Source organism: Diadema antillarum, unplaced genomic scaffold (assembly GCF_040938485.1).
Source record: "Diadema antillarum isolate AM-2024a unplaced genomic scaffold, OU_Dant_1.0 seq00000754_RagTag, whole genome shotgun sequence".
Lineage (NCBI taxonomy): Eukaryota > Metazoa > Echinodermata > Echinoidea > Diadematoida > Diadematidae > Diadema > Diadema antillarum.
Genome location: NW_027271647.1, coordinates 739,115 through 755,122, shown reverse-complemented (window position 1 = coordinate 755,122; position 16,008 = coordinate 739,115). Strand labels below are relative to the sequence as shown.

Below are 16,008 nucleotides of genomic sequence, written 5' to 3'. Positions count from 1 at the left end.
TAGCCATCTGTAATAGCCTGTTTATCTGGAATGTGCGTCTGAGAATATGAAAGCATGAGTATTGGGACTAGTCACCAGGAAGAAGACAAACACACCCTGTAGTAAGATCTGCATCTCTTCTGACAAAAGGACTCAAACCAAAAGAGAGTAAATTTGCGGAATGACTTTCCTGGTGTAAACCTCTGTTTTTGTGCAAGACATGTTTGGCTTTCACTTCATGTTTGTGCCAAGTTTTTGGCGCATGTTTCCTTTTGCCATGTTTAAAGGTGCATTCTGGTGGAAGAAGAAAAACAAGGCACAAATATCCACCTGAGGTTGTGTCATGCTAGAGATTGATGTCAACAAATCTTCAGCTTTCTGTGGATGCTGTTTCAGTGTGTTTGCCTACTGCCATAATTATAGTCAGTATGATTTTATATGGAAACTTCATTATAACCAAAGTTGCTTGGACCACTGATTTTACCTCGTTATAACTGGTACCTTGTAAATGTCCTATTAAAAAGAAATTAGCTTAATGCAGCAATGGATCGGGACCACCGAATTCGACTTGTTGGAAGTGGTACTGTCGTCATAAGCAAGCTTGCTATCATAAGAAGGTTTCCTTTACATTTGTATAAACTACAGTGTTCCTGCTGTGCTAGTCTATCCTCCTAGACAGCTTTTGTTTCATGAAAAAGCAAGCACAGCCACATGAGGCATCAAGTTTCTTTTCCCAGGTAACTTTAAAGTGGTGATTAGTGTTTGAATAGCTATAGGATCTACTGCTTTTCTTTTGTTTGTTATGATAAAAGTCTCAGATCAAGAATTTGTCTGTGTGTCCTGTTATGGAGTGGAATGATATCACCAAACTGTGATAATTATCTCTTATACTTTCCTCCCTTGAAGATGATAAAAACTCAAGGGGAAATAGGTAAGCTGTTAAGTGGAGCAAGTTGGTCTATTGCCAGGTCTCATATTTTTATTTTGTTTTTTATTTTTAATGTTCACAATGTGCCAATGGAATTCATTTTGCAAAGGAGTCCAGACCCAATCCTGTCACAAGGAACTGCATCACCTGCACAGATGCTCACAGAATGCTGAATGCATTGTTATAGGAATAACGCATTCCGTGGAGTTGTTTAGCGAGTATGCAGTGCACGAGAGGTTTCTTCTGAGCATGCGCACTCCACACGAGCCAGAGGCGAGTGTGGAGTGTGCATGCGAAGAAGAAACCTCGAGTGCACTGCATATCGCTGAACAACGACGGGAAAATGCGTTATTCCTTTTATAAGATGGCTAAGTAATTTCAAACGCGAGGTGAATATACCTTGTATGAGAAAGAAATAATGAAATATTTAAAATCAAATATCAAAGATTTTGAAATTGTACTTACCGTTGGAAAATGGTCCAGAGTAGGCTTTCTCCGAGATTATCCCAGCTTGTGCTGAATACTGTAAAAGTGGATATTTTCGCGTGACTAATTTTTCGCGCTTGGCCGTGTCGGAAGAGTTTCGCATGTTTTTAATTCCGCGGAATCAAGACATCACGCACAGGCACATATGGCAAGCAAAAATATTCGCGTGCTTTTATTTTCGCGCTAGTCTCTGGTTGCGCGAAATGCGCGAAAATTTGAACGCCGCGAAAATTTCCACTTTTACAGTAACCGTGCATTAGACAATTTGGGTGCGCGAAAATCCCACGGGCGTGCAGGGATAGACACTTTTCGCGAATGATCACGTGGTACGCTTTGACCAATCAGCAAGCTGGAAATTACTTAGCCATCTTATAAGGGTCTCTATGCACTCCTTTATTCATTTCATAAGGTGTCAGTCATTGTTGGGGTGGGGTGGGGGGGGGATGAATCATCTTAATTGAAGCCGACTGCAAGGTGCAAATCTACCTTGTCATGGCTGTTTTCACTGCCACATCAACTCGGGCCCTGTGGGTTACAGTCAAAGCCAATGTCATTGACCTTGCCGAGATCAACAATCTTCTTCAATGCAAAGGATGTAGGTCAATTGCCCTTCCTCCTCTTATCTCCCCCACCTCCCTCTCCCTCTCATTCTTGCCCCACCCCCTCCCCACCTCCCACCCTTTCTTCTCTGACACTATCTTGGGTGTACTCTAATAAAGAAGGGGTGCTCAGTTTTTATTGCATGATTCAGGCAATTCCAGAACATTGTCAGTTTTTGAATATCATATATAGAGTGCTTTGATTCAGAACCTTTCTAATAGCGTGATCATTTCAATCAGACTAAAAAGGAAAATGGTGCTTACATTAAATAACCATATTTGTGGTGAAGTGATCTCACTTCCAAATTTTGCCATATATTTTAATCTTTGCTGTTTACAGGAGGGTCCACTTAATATGCATTTGATGATTATACTGGTGTCTTGTCTTGCAGATTATGAAAGCTTCATCTCTGTGGCTATTATTTTCATGAACAGGATGGTTTTGGTATAAACTTGAAAATTGCTGTTGGAGGTAGAATCATGGACTTGTATATAATACAACTTTGGTCCATGAACTAAGCACAGTCTAGAAAAGGGTTCACCTTTTTGAAGCTGAACTTTGAGGACTTGAAACTCAGTTAAGCCAAAGAGGAGCGGATTGTTATCACGTGCATCCTGGAGTTATCAACCGTATCGGTGTAAACGCATCCACATGGTGATCTTTCGGGCAATTCTGGAAATGGAGGAAAACCAAATTACTGCGTCTCCTTTGCCATTGATTGTGAATAGTACTTGAGTTGTGTCTCTGTGCATTTTGGGGGGAATTCTTTTTCACTCCCTGTATGGAAGTGAAACAGCTTTTAACTACAGTTTTGATGAATGGCAGGTGGTTGTTAGCGGTTGTTAGATCCTAGCCAATCTAACCCAATATTATTTACAGCTGGAGTAGACTGCATCCAGCAAGATGTATGCTGTACTCGCCCCCTTTTTCCCCTGAACTTGCTGGAAAGACTGCTCCTGTCAGAAACGTTTAAGGCTGTATCGGTAACTGCTTTTTAATGTGCCTCTCATGTGCTGTCCCCAGGCGACAGCGAAGCAGCAAAACAAACAAACCATGTTTCTGCCTGTGTGAATGTCCTTTTCTTTTCTTTTCATTTAAATAGGGTAAAATAAAAAGATTAAACAGTTCAAGTACAATAGTAAAGCATAGTAGGACTAATCTTGAAATCATGAATGACTTGACTGTACAAGTTGATACTTCTATTAAAATCCATTATACTTAATTAATTATGTTAATTTGACTCTTTCTGTCTCACAGTGTAAACCGCCTGTGTGCCACATTATTCTGAAACAGCAACTCATGAGCACTTTCGGCTTTGAAAAATAATTTTTTTTATTTTTTTCATAGCCCAGTAACTTCTAAGAATTAACGCTTGAAATGCAGTACAGCAAAGTTGTAGAGAAAACTGCAATCTGTGATGTAGCTTTTATTGCAAAGCTTTGATTTATTTGTTCTTGCAGATGGCCAGCATAAAAAACATAACCCCAAAACATAATTGCAAAATTATATTCTTGGTTATATACACAGTATACTGTGCTGTTGAATAGGTCCATGAGGCATGACTTATTGAAGACACTGCCTTGACAGAAAATTAGAATTTACAGAATTAATCAGAATTTTTTAAATAATCAAATTTGTTGTGCAACTCGTTAAAGAAGATCAGAACCAGAAATAGCAAACCCTAGTGAATGAAATTAATTTTACTATGGCTCTGTTGAATCGTCAGACATACTGCTCATTGTAAAGTACCTTGTACATAGTTTATGTCGAACCATCATAGCTGGGTATGGCATGCAGTTGTTATGAGCATATTTTTACCTTTGCGTGGATATCCTCCAGTGTGTCATGGAAGGTGAAGGCCTATAGTAGCACTAGCATGATTTGTGTATGAACAGCACTTTTATCTCATTGATGGAACACAATGCAAACCAACTAGCCAGCTTGCCAGGGGCAGCTAAATCTTCCTGTAGGGCAAGCAGTATGAAAAGTCATGGGGTCCTCCCTCAAATTAAAATTTGGGTGGGTGGGAGAAAACATGTTATGTAATGCCGTGTTGTTCTTATGAACAGTTAGAAAAAACCCCCAAAAAACTAGTACATTCTTTTAGGCATATTGCTTTCTGCTGGTCGTAGCAAGGTAACAGATGAAATGGCTTGTGAGTCAGCGGCTGGACCGTTAATCAGGTGTGACTGTGTCTTTGGAGATATATGAGGATCCAAATTGGTTCTGTCATGAGCGAATATGAGCAGGTCGTCCCTTGTGGACCTGAGAATTTCTCTGCCAAGTTTGCATGCATTGTGTCGGGTTCACCACTGTGTGGACGGCAGAATTTCAGTCATTGTAGTGAAACTACCTATCATTAGATTTAAATGATGTATAGACAGGCATGAACTATTGAAGGTGCATTTAGGTACATTGCTTCCCATCCCCCATCCATGATCTCTGAGCATCTCATTCACAAGTAGAACCATGGCGTCAGATTTTATTGCATGTCAAATCGAACTGCATCCAAGTCTTGCATTTGTTTGTGTGTTAGTTCATTTGTTTCATTTCCATCTGAGAAGATGGCTGGTTAGCCTAGTGTATTTTATATTCAGCTGCAATAGCTGGTCTTCCATGGGGTCTAGTGAGATGTAACTGTAAGGTGGGACCACTCCACTGGGTTAGACACCCTACATTCTGGATTCATAAAACCAAGAAGTGTGACAATCATTGTTTTTTCAAAGTAATGATTTATAGTGCAGATCTGTTTGATGACACTTTGATTGTAATCAAGTGAACCTGTGGGTGAGGGTTGAGGAATCGTGGGACGAAGATCTGGGCACCAGGTCTTGTGCAAACTCTCACACTTTTGTATAGTGAGGAAGCTTTTCAAAGCAAACAAGAGAAGACTTTTTGCAACAATGCTTTGTATTTGATGAAGGGGCATGTCCATATTGACATCTGCTCTGAGTGTGTTCATGCTAGTCTTGTCTCACAGACTCTCTTGCGTCCCAGGCACGGGAGCGTTTTAACCTACTGAGGACCACCAGCTTAAAATGCTGTAGATGGTGTACGCAAATGCGTTGCCAAGGGGTCTGAGAGAGTTAGATGGATTGCGGTAAAAAGCTCCTCATGGATGCGCACAGATAATTTGGGAGTCTGTTCTAGGTAACGTCAAGTCGTGGACAAACATGTGACGCTGTCATGATTATGGGCACACGACTCGCGATGGGCTGCATGTCACAGAGGCCAAGTTTACTCATTTAATATTCAGTCACGCTGAGCGGAGGGTGAGCCTGCTTTATCGCGGCATAACACGAGCGCTCCAGGTTGATCAGAAAGATCTTGATCAATTGATACCCATCTTTTGTTGTCTGTTGGTTATTTGGTGCATACCCGTTACTCTCCAGACTTTACAATCATGCCCTTTTCACCGGCGTAAAAGACTGCTACTAATTATAGAAAGCACCCACTTATTAGGAAGTCACAAAACAGATACCGGTAGACTTGTGTGTGGTTGCTATTTTAAGAACTGAATTGTTCGGCGAGACACCGCCCTTTTTTGTTGTTGTCAAGCGCTGAGAAGAATGAGGAAAAACACCAATGCTCTAAAATCACTTGGGTGAAAGTAAAACATGGGCGGTAACCTTCCTTGGTATACGTACATCCTGGCCATTCCTTGTGAGTGAGAATTACTGACAGATAAATTCCCTTCACTGGGAAATAGAGAAAGGGAAGAATTGAATGATAAAAACATCTTCACATATTTTTACAATCCATTGAAAAACTGGTGCATGACATTTTGCGGGGGAGGCAGACTTTCACTTGGCTCTCATTCCTCTCATTTTCCTTTTTTTTCCCCCTTCTCTCTCCCTCTCTTTTATATCTGTCTCGGAAATTCTATGAATTCACATAAAGAATAGAAGTTTCTTCCAGGAATTGGTATTTAGAATATATTGTCCAGCTATGAATCCAGCCCATCACAGCTTTGCCGTAGCAATGTCCATTGACATTAAAATATGGAGTCCAATGAAGGCACATTAATTCTCTGCAGGCAAAAAATGTCTCCCAAGCCAAGTATCTCCACAAACATAACAGGTCAGCAGGTAACACAGGACTGACTATAACAAGTCACTTCAGAGCCAGAAGTGACGTAACTCTCAGAGCAGAGGTGTTGGGTACTCTGCCTACTGCAGAATTTCTCTGGCTTATATACTATCCATTCACCCCCTTCTAGCACATTCTATAACTCTCTCCAACCTACTAGCCAGTCCGAGTTCCAGGAAACCTGGATGACTCACTGCCTAACTATGTACAAAACATCATTACCAAGAATAACTACCAATCACATTGGGCTACAGGGACAGTGCCTCACTCAGCCAAACATGTAAGCACTTCCCAGAACTTTCTGGAATGGGTGAAATCATTCTAGATTGAGTGAGCTATAATGTATTTCCTGCTACATGCATGTACTGTATAGCTACATTGTATACCACCTAGAAAATTCTCCACTTATCTGGTCAGCCTGTATGTACTATATAATCTATACCACATAGAATGTTCTCCATTAATCTGGTCAACCTGTGTACATACACATTAAAACAACCATGCATACAGTACATCATACATGTACATAACTACTAGTGTGTACATTTGTGACAAGAATATTGCTTTTTAAGAGTCCTGGCCTTTAATGTTATACTTTGCTTCTCTCTTATGACTGAATTGGTTTATATTTTGCCAAATAGATGAATAGAATGGAATGGAATGATTACATATGATGTGAGAAGCAATTCTTCAATATATCGCTATCGCTTTTTTCTCTATGTTTATATAATCTAAATCTATTGTACACTACTTTTATATGTATGTTCATACAGATCTATATTTGTGTGTGTGCATTGAAAGTGAATGTGGCTATTAAGATTGTGAAGAATCAAATGTTTGTATCATACTCGGCTTTAATGATATAGAGCCTCAAATTCCCATATGTGGGTACAATGTATGGCTTTTTGCAGAAGGCATTCTTGCAAACACATAGTTGCCTTGCTTCAACAAACACATATACCACCGAGAAGTCACTATTCACTTGTCTCAAGGTATGATGTCAACAGAAAAGCATGCAAGCTCTGTAGAGATGCCATCCTCTCTTAAGTGATTCCAATTCTCACTTTTGAAAAAAAAAATATCTCTCTCTCTCTCCCTATATTTCTCTACAGAAAATCAACGAATTCATAAGTGTGGACAAGGCGGTCATCAACCTCTTTTTTGGGAGGGGCGTGCCGGACTACAACAAGATAAAAGCATCGCAGAACGAAGACACCAGGAGTAACATACACACACCACCAGACAAGTAAGTCCTTCCACTTTTTTTTTCTTTTTAAATATAAAAGACCCTTCCATATCAAAAGGAGAACTTGGCATGAGTTTGGATTCAACTTCCGTGGCCACTGGGCAAGACAGTTGTGAATATTTGTAAAGCAAGCAACCACAGGACCAATAGTTCTTTTAAGATCCGTCTTTATAAGAACATGGCAATGATGCTTTAAAATTTGTCACCTATTAAAGTTACTGCCACTCTGCTGTCAAGGGACTTGAACCAGGGACTTCAAGATTGAGTGCCTCTGGTTCTCAAGGGGCCATTTCCAAAGTATGATTATAATTTGTGTACAGTTCTGCTCACGTACAATGTATTTGTCCTTTTATTGGTTGGGGGGGGGGGGGGTGGACTCTTACAGATGAAAATTCTCTGGTCTAGTCACCCTTCCCACCTTGGCACACACAAGGAAGAAGGATACATGGGTGTTGTTATTGATGTTGACCACAGAGCAGAGACATGCTGTGGTTGCGCACTACTTAATACCAAACCTGGTATCAGAGCAAACCCCAAGGATTTTTTTTTTTCTTTTTCTACAGGAGTTTCTACTGATGTAAACATCGGATCAAAAAGCTCATTTTTTTCTTTTCTTTTTGCAAACTATATCTCTGTTTTTGCCATTGTACATGGTCCCTATGGAATGGCAAAACAAAACAGAAAATGTAGTGGTGAAAGTAGATGGGATTTGCACTGCTGTTATATTTTGAAAAACCATGCATCTTTAGTATTGAGGATAACATGTGGACCTTTCAGCACTGAGGCATCTATTGTGGCCTAGATAATGACATTGCCTTCCAGAAAAGATGAATGTGCTCCCCCTCCCCCAAAATGAAAAGAAAAGGAAAGAAAACTGGAGAAAAAAAACAGCAACAAACAAACCAGGATGTCATTGTTAGTTGATGACACTAGCTGCAAATCCAAGCTGATTCTTCACATTTTCTGCTTGATTTAAGTTACAGCTCGAGCATCTAATGCAAGTCTTTACCCGCGAGAAGTCCCCGCGACCAGAAATCGGCTCGTTTTACAGCACACCGAGGTATTCCTTGCTGCCTGCCGCAAGTCTCCGAGTAACAATTACCCGCGGCCGCAGGAGGAAATTACTCCGAATTAGTCAGGATTTCGATTGACGAAATATCCTGAGGGAGAATGGTCGCGTTCCCCTCCCCCTCCTAATCCGGCATCATACACCAACATCTCAAAGACAACAACATTTGATGCGAAATCCATAATTTTCACCTATCCTAACCTTCCAATTAAGATCATTTCCTTCCCTTGGACCTGGAAGATGGAAACATTTAAGAACTCGTCAAATCATAACAATGACAGCAGCAAAAAAAAAAAAAAAAAAAAAAAAAAAAAAGGAGAGAAAGAAAATTGAGTATCAGTCATCATAGTAATTGGTTGTTCAACTATGATAAGCAGTTCGTTGAACTGTGATGATTATGGAGTTTAGTGTGTGTGTGTGTGTGTGTGCCCGTGTTCAACATACAAAGACAATAATGGAATGTGTGTTCTGTATGCACAATGAAAACACACAACATCTTTTAAAACCATTTTCAAATACTTATTTTTCTGTGTATGGTAGTTTATCAATTTTTAAGCTATTCGTTTTCAACTTACATTTTGTATATCTAAACCATCCTCAAAGAAATATCAACAGGTTTTTTTTGTTTACTTTTTGGAAACAGTTTTATTCAGATTAAATGATTTTGCAGTAGGTGTGATTATAGTTTCTGCTACTAGGCAATATATTTTCCAAATTCCTTTTCTTATTTATTTTTCCTCTGTGATCTTGTATTTTATATTTTCATTTAACTTTTTTTTTTCATTTTCGATGGCAAATGACTAAGTTTCAACGTGCATCATACAATTTTAAGCTATGTCAATTACTGTAGCAATTGTGCTGTCAAGCAAATAATCTGGGTCCTTTATTGCCTAGATCGCCAATAAAGATGTCACGTTTGATGAACAGTGAGGCATTTGGCAGCTTTATACACACCTTCTTTTCTTTCCAGGGCGAGGCTGATGAATCTTGTTGCCTTCGGGCCATGGTAAATGTGTTTTATTGGTGAATTCCCTCATTTCTTTTTCCTCCGTATGTGTCACGAATAGTGCTCCAGAAAGACAAAGGGTTGTTTAATATCAAAGGTATCCCCCCTTTCTGTGGTCGCTTTTTACGATGCCCCCGTGCGCAGTGATAAAAATGTGTCCGAGTCCCCGAGTTAACGGAATACTTGTTTATTTGCGGCGGAGGTACGTCTGTTGAGGGACTCTATCGGTAGCAGTGGGCGTAACTGGGAGGTGACAGGAAGGAGTTTGGTGGGGCCAAGTCTTGCTCTCGCCGCGGACTCTCGGCGGGCGGCCGTGCTGAGTGATGTTGTCATTCTGACAGCTTTCTCGGGACGCGCGTGCCCCTCGTCCACGAGAAGCCCCGCTGTCCGGCCAGGAACCCAGAAGTACGGAGAGGAAGCGAAGGAATGGAAAGCGATCCATCCCGCTCGCACTCTGGAAAAGTATGTGAATGATTGACTATCGATCTCTTGTGGCTCATCCTAGGTGACTAGGAGAAAGAGTCAATGAAGGATATTAACATGGGATATTGGATCACACAAAAGAAAAAGTAGATGCAAGGTCTCTTGATACGTGGTTATTTTTTTTTGTGGTATTGGTAAAATGTCTATCATGTATTAAAAGAGACTAGTCAAAGTATTGTAAAGATACTGGATAACCTGAGCTTTAAAAGACCTGTAGTGGACTTCTCTAAGAATTTTTTGTTACTACTTTCAACTCATGTGCTTCATTTAAAAAGTTGTATGTAGAATCTGCCTTTTTTGTGTGTGTGTTTGTAACACAGATTCGGAAGAAATTTTTGTCCATTTATAATATGCATGAACATATCAAAGTTCTGTTATGGAGAGTATGCCAATATGAAGACAGGTATGCTTCAGTGGTCTGAGTTTAGTTCATCTGCACAGTCTAGAATGTTTAAACAAAATTTGATAAAGAAGCTTCCAAATGCAACCAGTCTTGTTCATCAGTTGGTGAAATCTGCACATGTTGGATGTTGTTCAGACTTTGCAAATCTTAATCCGACTGATCATACTACAAAAGGGAACCAGCAGGAAGTGAACACCCAAATTTGACCCCAGCGTGACACCAGGAGCGTCCTATTTCTGGCACATGATTTCAAATAAGCAAGTCGCTGCGCTGCCGCCAATGCCTGTGTGCGGGTTTTTATGTGGGTGTGACTGTGAAGACAGCCTTCCGCTACCAGACGGTGGCATAGCACTTTTTGGGTGGGTCCTCACAAATATCAAAGAGTTCTAGCCTTTCTGCAAGAGTCAAATTTACGACAGCGATAATGCATGGCAATAGATTAGCTGTATGCTGTTGTGCAGACATAAAACAGCCTCGTAAAGGATATTCGTAATCAGCGCTCTTCTCGTCTAAGACTTGACAAAAGTGCAAACAGGATTGTAGGTCAGATCTGGGGACTGTGAGGTATTAAAGTCAGATTGTTGTTCACGAGGAAGATGACGAAAAAGAGCAAAGGGGCAAGCAACAAACAACAACAGACATCTGACCAAGATTGCGACGTGAACCGTATTTGTGAGGACAGATGTGCGAGAGCGGCTCTAGTGCGGCTGAGCCTGGGCGATATCCCTTTAATCTAATATAGCCCATCACACCCAGGCGGCACTTCATGGCCCGCGATGGGATGAGTGTAGGGGGACGAGTGTGCCCTGCCGCCACTGGACTTCTGGTGGTTTGGGGCAAACAAGAGTCCAGCGTTCATTTCCCTTAGGTCATAGAGAGAGAGAAACGTCTGTTTGTGACGTCCGTCTTGGCAAAGAGGGAATACACGGATTTAACCGTTGATCTCCTATTGCAAAATTTTTGTCAGTATGCCATGGCAATGGTGTAATAGAAATATTTATCAGCACTTCAAGTGCTCCTAAAGGGCATCGCTGACAACTAGAACGTTTGTACGATGCTTGTCTTCAGGACATACACTGTTTTAACGCTAATGCTTGCGAATGAGGTTCCAAGCAGAGAAATGTATCCCGTATTTATAGTTGATCATAAAGCAGTAAAATTTCCTCATTGAAAAAAGAAAATATCCGCAAAAACTATAAAAATAAATTTGTCAATTAACAAGCCAATTTGCGTGCATGCACATCAGGGGGGCGTTTCATGAAGGAACTTGTCGGATAAAATGTCCGACAAGTCAATTATATCCGACAAGTTCAGAGAAATCAGCCAATCAGACTAAAGAATTTCTCAAAACTTGTCAGATATAATTGACTTGTCAGATATTTTATCCGACAAATTCCTTCATGAAATGCCCCCCAGGTCTACTTTCAGCTTGTTGTATCCTATCTTTTTTCATTTATTATCAACATTTCTAGCCCTCTTATCAGTATTTTTTTTTATCAGTGTTGATCAATAACTAGAAAATGTTACTATTACCAATAATTTTTAATACTCAGATTTTGTAATAATATCATAAGTGCACAGAAGGATTTGTAGGGGTTGCCAACATTTGAATGTACATAATGCTGTGAGCTGTGTAGGCTTTTAAAAAAATCAACTGCACAAAAACAGGAAATGTATTTAGCTTGAAGAGGGCACTATAGTCATGTGATGGGGTCAAATTCTTTGGATGGGTACTTTTACATGTACATGTTTACTATGAAGGAGTGACAATGTTGCATTCACACACCTATCACCGTTTAAATAACCCTTGTACTTTTTAAAGTTTGATTTTTTTTTTTTTTTTTTTAGACTGTAGAGAATTGATTTCAATTTGCCAGGCTTTGCTGTTTTAAAATTATTTGCTCGATGATGGAGTGTTGATGAAGCAAGTTTGTCAACTCCTTACTCTATTTCATGTGATATCTGTTGGGTGTGAAAAAGAAGGAAATAGCGGTATATGAAGTGTTGATGCCTTTAGCTCATGGAGCATTAGGCTCAATCATAAGTTGGCGGGGGGTAAATGTGTGATGTGAAACTACAGATTCTTCGTAGAACTTCAGGACGGGGATTATGTCATTATCGGAGCTGTCATATAGAGGGTAGAATAATTGGCACACACCCATTTTTTTCAATTTGACAACAGATTATTTGCCTGATTACCAAATCCAACGAAAGCTCGCTTGTGAAAAAAGAAAAAGAAAAAAAGCTTTGGTGTATACTTCAATTTGTACCTTCATCACCACTGTTCAATGCTTGAGAACCTTAAAATGGTGATACATTTGATGATTGTAGCATCATTAGTAATATCATCTGCATTTTTTCTTTATAAACATCACAAAATTACCATTAAATACTGCTACTCAATCATGACTTATTTTTCTCTGTTACTTTCATTTTTGTCATCATTTTCATCATTATTATGATTAAGGGTTATTTCAAAGTTATTGAATACATATATATACATGTATGTACATTGTATGAAGTGAGTATGAGCTCATATGTATGCTATTTCTAGTTTGTTGTTCAATAGAAAATATCACTAGGCTGCACATTACTGCAAATGCAACATGGCTGGTCAGTTGTGTCTTACCCTGCATTACATGTAACACCCAACAAAGAGTCAAACCCTGTCATAATTTTAGTCCAAAGCGCCCCTTAATGAACCCCTATGGAAATAATGGCCATTTATGTCTCAAGATCGTCACTCAGATGAAACAGGTACATGTACTACAACTTGTACAACCAATGTTTCGTGCCGGTATGTTGTACAAGATACACATTTAATCCCTCCAATGTATCACACGTTCTCGCGCGGTTTATAGCAGGCCAGGTGAACTTGGATGGGTCCCAGCTGTGCTCTAAATCTGATGTTGTACAACGTAACCAAAGTTTGCCGCATCATTAGGGAGCGCTGGATGTCAAAGTAAATCATGCGATTAGCCACTAATTGATCGCTTCCAATAGGGCCCGCCGGTGCAAGTTAAACCGGTGGTGAGACGACGTTTACCCGGTGTATTTGTGACTCGCGTGTCAGCGAGGCTTTACTCTGAGTGCCGGGGAGGGGAGGGGAAGGCGAAGATAAGTAAGGAAAAGAAAAAACACATTTATAGAAGTCAAGGGCAAGAATAGTCCATTTCTGGCAAAGAAAAAAAAAATCTTGTATAATTAGCTGTGGGAGATTATTTCATGTGATATCATGCCCTTGTTTTTTGTAGTCTAAGCACATTTAGGTGTATGGTTTGGAAGCTATCTCTGAATAAAGATGTGATAAGAACCACAAGGTTGGGTATAGAGTTGGAACCCAAAAGGCTGGCCATGTTCAAGTGCATGCTTCTGTGAAGCATGGTTAACTTTTTCTTTTCAGCAGCAGCAGCAACAACAACAATAACAACAACAAAATGGTCAACTTTTCTATTTTTTTTTTGTGCTCATCCAAATTCCTCAGTATTAAAGCATCATCTGGATCATGGGCAATTATGGGCAATTCTACTCTCTCTCTCTCTTTCTGCCTCTGTATGTGTGCATATTCACACACAAAAACACACACTGAGTTACAGTATAGTGAGGACATTGAAATCTTGATAACATGCTGTTTGTTTAATACATAGTACTCCAATCCACTTGGGTGATAATTACAGGTTTTAGTACCCTTGTTGATATAAAAATACAGAGATTTACATTCCTTTTCTTAGGCATAATTCAAGATAAACCAGACAAACTTCAAATAAGTATAAAGCATATCATGAACATACAGCAAAGCATATCATGAATATACAGCAGAGCATTTCAAAATATGTGACCCGCTACAACAAAAGGGTCCTAAAGTCGCGCACGGTCGAAGCCGTGAAAATCGAGTTTGAAGTCAGAGCATCAAAATTGGTCAAAACTGATTTTGACATATTATTGTAGTCTGACATATCTTCTATCATCTGTCGAAATTTTGAAGCAAAATGGTGAAAGGAAAGACCAAAAAATAGCGTTTTTCTGGGCCATGTTTTTTGGCGTTTCAACGAAGCAGAAACTGCTTCCAAAATTTGGATTGAGCGCCACAGATAGGCTCCACCCCTAACAACGATCAGATTGATCTCATTGGTCAGTTTGCTGCTTGCCGCTAACCGAAGCGTGAAGCTCACACACTGCCCAGTCGACTGGTACTGGTACGTGCAGGCGGGGTGCGCTATGCCCAGCCGCTTCTCCTGGCATCCTGGTCACTGATTGGTCGGTGAGGAGACCGCCGACGCTGTGCTTAAATGAGCATTTCGGGAGTTGCTAGGGCTTGCCTTCTATTGTCCAGAGGTGAAAACTGACTTGCGTGTCCCTTGATCGCGATTGCGTCGCAAGGAAAACTTTCAGGGTGCTTTTCTCAAAACAGTGATTTCCCAGACGTCTCGACATTCTCTCTTTTAAACATCGATATCTCCGCAGCCGATTATCTTTATAAGATGTGTTATATATCAATTTAAAGCAGAAAGATTAGGAAATTATGCCATGCAATTTTCAAATACATGACCTCGCCCGACTTTAGGATCATTTTGTTGTAGCGGGTCACATATATAACATTCTTGAGATTGTTACTGGATAGTCATGGGTCACAATTTAAGATAAAATTCTAAAGCATGTACAAGGTTTTATATTCTTTCAACTAAATCTACAGTTTGTGATACAGATTTGAACTAAAGAAAACAGCCAGTGAAAAGAAAATGATTATAATGTTGATTTTTTTTGTTTAGTTGAGTTCAAAAGTGAAGACCCATTTAAAGATTGTTTTTAGTACTGACCTTCATTTTTTTTTTTTGGATATCTCAGCCATTTCAAAAGTGATATTCATCAAATAAACTTTAAATCCCTCTTAGAATTGTATGCTCTTTCATATTTCATAAGTGGTTTCTAATTATCTTGCAAGAACTTAAATCTGAATCCCCCATCTCAATCAAAATGGTACCATCCCTTTAAGTATGCTTGATAACAGATTTGAACTAAAGAAAGCAGGCGTTGGAAGGAAAATGATTATGCTAACGTTTGCTTTTCAGATGAGTTTAAAAGTAAAGTCCCAAGTATAGGATTGCTTTCCAAATTGGTAGTGACCTATTTTGAAACTAGATGAGAGCACATGCCAGAACAAAAAGCAACAAATAACATCATTAGATTAGGATCATGGTCTGAAATAGAATGTGATGCTTTTAAGAGATAGAAAACCTCCTTCTTCTTGTACTTGTAGCTGGTGCTCCCACACAACATCAGCAGGCTATATTACTGTAGAGAGCAGAGGCATATAGTTGACATTATGATGTTGATTATCATGTTTCCTTTAGGTTAAGAAAATAAAAATGCAAACAAGCATCGTGGCCTGGTACAAAAGTGTTCTTTGACTTCCAGAACTTGTTGCTTGTTTTGTTTTATTCTTTGTCTTTCTTTACCTGTGCATTGACCTTCAAGATATCGCCTCACATTAGAAACCTGACAGGCGATGAGAAGAACGTTGACAGATAGGGAAACTGTCACTTACAACTCGCTCAAATGTGATCCGCGCTCGCGAGCGGCTCGTTTCGCTCCCCTAATTAGAGCCGGCACTCTCCAGAATGACATTGCACTGTTTTTTCCTGCCCCGCGAATCCCCTCCGAATCCCGTCTATCGTCGCCGAACACATGCATTCTGGAATTAAACCGCCGTTTAATTGGC

The 16,008-nt window shown here is 39.9% G+C and overlaps 1 protein-coding gene across 1 annotated transcript in view; it reads left to right on the top strand.

Annotated features, from left to right (window-relative positions):
- The window catches only part of LOC139738568 (krev interaction trapped protein 1-like), a 54,499-nt gene that overhangs the window by 14,084 nt on the left and 24,407 nt on the right, over positions 1–16,008 (top strand). The window contains exon 3 of the mRNA XM_071649188.1: positions 7,195–7,328. Within this exon, the coding sequence (XP_071505289.1) occupies positions 7,195–7,328 (134 nt within the window). The remainder of the gene's footprint in view (positions 1–7,194; positions 7,329–16,008) is intronic.